The sequence below is a fragment of the Dendropsophus ebraccatus genome, chromosome 5 (genome assembly GCF_027789765.1).
Source record: "Dendropsophus ebraccatus isolate aDenEbr1 chromosome 5, aDenEbr1.pat, whole genome shotgun sequence".
Lineage (NCBI taxonomy): Eukaryota > Metazoa > Chordata > Amphibia > Anura > Hylidae > Dendropsophus > Dendropsophus ebraccatus.
In genome coordinates this window covers 118504182-118509391 of record NC_091458.1, presented here as the reverse complement: position 1 = coordinate 118509391, position 5210 = coordinate 118504182, and the positions used below count along the sequence as shown (strand labels likewise).

Sequence of the window (5210 nt, the reverse complement as noted above, 5' to 3'; positions counted from 1 at the left end):
TCTGGGCGCCATTAATCACCACAGCTCGTGAAAATATTGTACCGCGTCCCCTGTGGTCAGCCAATTGGTGCACTGATTGGCTGACCGCCGGGAGCCCCCAAAGCAAGTATGTCAGCCCATTGAAGTGAAACGGCAAGTATTTGCAGCGAATTCGCAGCAAGAAATCCGCTGCAGATACGTAACGTGTGAAGCTACCCTAAAGTTGAATAGGGCAATGAAACCAGGTGGCATCTACTCCAAAGGTCTTAAAAACAGATCTGTATAACCAATCCCTCCTAACAGGAGATGTTCCTAATTGGAGAACAGCCAATGTTATACCCATCCACAAGAAGGGTAGTAGAGAAGAGCCCAGTAACTACAGGCCAGTTAACTTGATATCTGCAGTAGTAAAAGTGACAGAAATGTTTCTAAAAAGGATAGTTGATCACCTAAAAATCAATAATTTGATAGATACAAGCCAGCATGGTTATATTCAGACAGATTGTGTCGGAGTAATCTAATTGATTTCTTTGATTATGTCACAAAAGTGTTGGATAAAGTGGTGCTGTGGATATCGCCTATCCGGACTTCAGCAAAGCTTTTGATACAGTTCCCAATTAAGAGCTGATAGAGAAGTTAGTGAAAATTGAAAACTGATTTAGCTTCAGTAGATAAGTGATTAAAACAGTGGAAACTACAGTTTAATGTTTCCAAATGTAAAATAATGCACTTGGGGTAGAAGAATCCTTTTTCCATGGATCATATCGGCGGTTCTGTGTTGGCAAGGGCTTCAGAAGAGAAGGATTTACGGGTAGTTATTTCTGACAGCATTAACCCCTTTAAGACACATGATGTACATCATGTGTCCCATAGTGGCATTCGCTCCAGGGCACTCCTATGAGCAATACATAAATTGCCAATAGGGATCAATGCAGTACATATGGCAGCTCCTGGTTATTGCTGATGCGGGACCAGCGCCAGGTCATCGAAGAGGCCAGGGACTGTAAGTATGACAGTAATCGTGGGAAGCCGATCTGGCCTCTTTACCACCGTGGAGGGCTATTAATGCTGCTGTCAGTTTTGACAGCATTTAAATAGTTAATTAGCTGGCTCGGCCGATCAGGCTGATAGCAGCTCAGTCCAGAGAGCCATGCCCCTTAGGCATGCCATGAATTACTGCTATGTCATGGGTCCTTAAGGGGAACCCGTCACCATAAAGATTCTATCTAAGCTATCTGCATCATGGTATAGAGCAGGAGGAGCTGAGCAGATTGATATATCTTTATGGAAAAGAATCAGTGTAACTTGTAATTTATTGATTGAAATCGCTGATATTTCCATGCGAAAAAGTCCAGTCCATAGAGTGGCACTGCCCACTGGACTCCTTATTACAGAATCAGGGATTTTAATCAGCATGTTATGTAGAAAAGACCAGGAGGACACCTAGTCAGTCGAAAGATTCCCCTCTAGATCAGTGTTTTTCAACCAGTGTGCCGCGACACATGGTCGGGTGTGCCGCGGGCGCCGTCCCCTCACCTACTGGCCCGAACATCCCCAGGTTTCTCTCCCCTCTCATCCCCATCCCTGCTCACCTTCCCTGAGATGCTCGCCGCGGGTGCCGTCCCCCTCACCTACTACCGGACGCGCTCCTCCAATCAGGGGAGACTGGGAGCGTGGTGCGCTGCGGCGGGCCGTAGCGCACATGTTGATTGGATGCATGCATCACGGCCCGCCGCAGCGCACCACACTCCCGCTCTCCCCTGATTGGAGGAGCGCGTCCGGTAGTAGGTGAGGGGGACGGCACCCGCGGCGAGTATCTCGGGGAACGTGAGCAGGGATGGGGATGAAACGGGAGAGAAGCAGAGGGTAGAGAAACCTGGGGATGGGGAGAAGCAGGGGGAGAGAAACCTGGGGATGGGGGAGAAGCAGGGGGATGGGGGAGAAGCAGGGGGATGAGAAACATGGGGATAGGGGAGAAGCAGGGGGAGAGAAACATGGGGATGCGGGAGAGAAACAGCGGAGAGAAGCAGGGGGGAGAGAAGTTTGGTGGAGAGAAGCAGGGGGAGAGAAGTATGGTGGAGAGAAGCAGGGGGAGAGAAGTATGGTGGAGAGAAGTAGGGGGGGAGAAGTATGGTGGAGAGAAGCACAGTGGGGTATAAGTATGGGAGGATAAGTATAGGGGAGAGAAGCAGGGGGGGAGAAGTATGGGAGAATAAGTATGGGGGAGAGAAGCAGGGGAGGAGAAGTATGTGGGAGAGAAGCAGGGGATAATGTAATACTCTTCTATTTTAGTGTGTGGCTGCGCACACTATCTCAGCAGTGATGGAGAAGTATTTGAGAATGGAAAAGGCAAATGCCGAACAGGACCCTGGACACAATTCTAACCCAGATGAAGGCCCTAGTATGAGAGGTCAACAAAAGAAAAAAGACAAGATGGTGAGCTCAAGGCAATACAGTGAAAGCTATCTTTCATTTGGATTTACTTTCACTGGGGATGCGACAGCACCAACACCACTGTGCTTGGTGTGTGGTGAGAAGCTATCCTATAGCGCCATGGTGCCAAGCAAGCTTAAACGCCATCTCCAAACTAAACACCCTTCCGTTCAAAACAAGCCGATGGAGTATTTTGTACGCTTACGTACAAACAATGAGAAAGCGGCAACTTTTTTGAGAAAAAGCACAAAGGTAAATGAGAAAGCCCTCAAAGCTAGCTACCTTGTTGCTGAACTCATAGCTAAATCAAAAAAGTCCCACACTGTGGCAGAAACATTAATACTGCCAGCTTGTAAAGCTATTGTAAATGAGATGCTTGGCCCTGACGCAGCTAAAGTGCCTCTCTATAATAACACAATTGCCAGACGGATTGATGACATGTCTGCGGACATTGAAACAGTTGTTTTGGAAAAGGTGCGCATTAGTAAGAAATTTGCCTTGCAACTTGATGAGTCAACGGATATCAGTGGACATTGTCAGCTGTTGGCCAATGTGCGTTTTGTGGATGGAGAAGCCATTAGAGAAAACTTCCTATTTTGCAAGGTACTGCCAGAAAAATCAACAGGAGAGGTAATATTCCAGGTCACATCAGAATATCTTGATAAAAGTGGGCTTACATGGGAAAACTGCACAGGTGTCTGTACTGATGGAGCCGCAGCCATGGTTGGGCGCATCAAAGGCTTTGTAAGTAGGGTTAAAGAAAGAAACCCAGATGTTCTTGTTACCCACTGTTTCTTGCACCGTGAGGCCCTCGTTGCAAAGACCTTACCAGCAGATCTAGCTCCTGTGTTGGATGAAGTTGTGCGCATAGTGAACTTTGTGAAGACGCGACCTTTGAGATGTCGCTTATTTGCGTCTTTGTGTACAGAGATGGGAGCGGAACATAAAATCTTATTGCTCCACACGGAGGTCAGGTGGCTGTCACGCGGCAAAGTGCTGGCCCGTGTGTATGAGTTGCGAGAGGAACTTAAAATATTTCTGACAAACGAGAGGTCCGATTATTCAAAGCTGCTTGCAAGTGATGAGTGGTGTGCAAAGCTGGCATACCTGGCTGATATATTTCAACATCTGAATGAACTAAACACACGGATGCAAGGCCGAAATGAAAACCTGCTTACAAGCACTGATAAAATGAACGGATTCCGTTTAAAGGTTCAGCTCTGGCAGCAACATGTGCAGGGTAGCAACCTTCAGATGTTCCCGCTCACCGAGAATCAGCATGGTGAAAACACTGCTGCAATGTGCGAGGTGATTGGCAGACATTTGAAAACTCTTGAGGAGAAGTTATCGTTTTATTTCTCTTCAGCCTTCACAGAATGCCTTGACTGGGTTAGGGACCCATACAGCTCATTATCCGTTGCTGGAAAGGACATGACTTTAAAGGAGCAAGAGGAACTCATTGAACTGAAGCAAGATCGCTGTTTAAAGCTAAAGTTTGCTGATCTTCCTTTGGACAGTTTTTGGTTATCTGTTGCCAAGGAGTTCCCCATTCTGGCCAACAAAGCTATTTTGACATTGCTCCCATTTTCAACCACATATCTATGTGAGCTGGGCTTCTCAAGCTTGACTGCGATAAAAACTAAAAACAGGGAGAGACTGAGAACTGTTGAGGAAGAGCTTCGTGTGTGTCTTTCCACCATTCCTGCCAGGATATCCCTTTTGTGTTTATCGAAACAGGCCCAGGTTTCACACTGAGTGAGTATAAATACATTTAGAATCTTATATTATTAACTATATGTATAATATGTACTGTTTTAGTGCCATTTTGGTTGGTGGTGTGCCCCGGGATTTTTTAAGTATAAAAAGTGTGCCGCGGCTCAAAAAAGGTTGAAAATCACTGCTCTAGATGGAGAGCGCAGGTGGGAGCAAGTCGTCCAGTCGGGATGTCTCATATGATAAGGAGATACAGATCCCGTATTATAGAAAAATAGGGGTTTATTTGCAACGCGTTTCGGCCCACTAGAATAAATACAGGGGCATGCTTGATTAAGGCCTTTAAGGTCTTTAACAGTGCAAGTGTGCATCACTCTTCCGCCCTATGGCGCTTGAACAAACTGTCAAGACAGCTTGTAAATTCTTTGGGCTGATGGCGGATTGAGCTTGAGAAATACATTGAGTCAATGGGACAGGCGGAACTTTAAGCCGAGTCCTCTAAGCAGCCTCTGCTTGAATTTTCCATGCGTATTCTGTAGTGTGAACATACACTTATTCTGTACAGAGCTGGTCACCCACCACACTCGCTCCAATGAAACTATCTATGTTTTTAAAGCAAATACATGGGGTCACATAGGTCAGTGCTCCCAAGCCTCTGTCTCTCCAGCTGCTGCAAAATTACAATTCCGATCATGCTCTGACATCCTGATCCTGAGTAGAGTTGTATGTTTGTGTAGATCAGGGGTGTCAAACTCAAATAGACAGTGGGCCAAAATTAAAAACTAACAAACTCGCAGGCCAACCGTGATATTCATTGAAGCACACAGGCAGCTTATCTGGAACTCTCAGATTGGAGTGCAGGGTTCCTGGTACTGTCAGAGCGGTGTGAGTCACCAAGCACTTTGCACTACGATAAATGATATGAAAAATCCCCACAATGGTGCCCCATATAGAACTCAGCTCCCCAAATGGTTTTCCATGTAGTGCCTCATAGTAATAGTGTCCCATATAGTAGCCAGCCCCTACAACGGTGCCCTATATAGTCACCAGTCCCCACAATAGTGCCCCATATAGTAGCCAGCCCC

The 5210-nt window shown here is 46.5% G+C and overlaps 1 protein-coding gene across 1 annotated transcript; it reads left to right on the top strand.

Moving 5' to 3' along the window:
* Nucleotides 1-2319: 2319 nt before the first annotated feature.
* Nucleotides 2320-4167, top strand: LOC138794188 (zinc finger BED domain-containing protein 5-like). The gene has a single exon (XM_069972963.1). The coding sequence runs from the start codon at nucleotides 2320-2322 to the stop codon at nucleotides 4165-4167; it is 1848 nt and encodes a 615-aa protein (XP_069829064.1).
* Nucleotides 4168-5210: the final 1043 nt, after the last annotated feature.

Excerpts from the sequence above, each read along its gene's own strand:
- LOC138794188 (XM_069972963.1), top strand. The coding sequence starts at position 2,320 with ATGGAAAAGGCAAATGCCGAACAGGACCCTGGACACAATTCTAACCCA.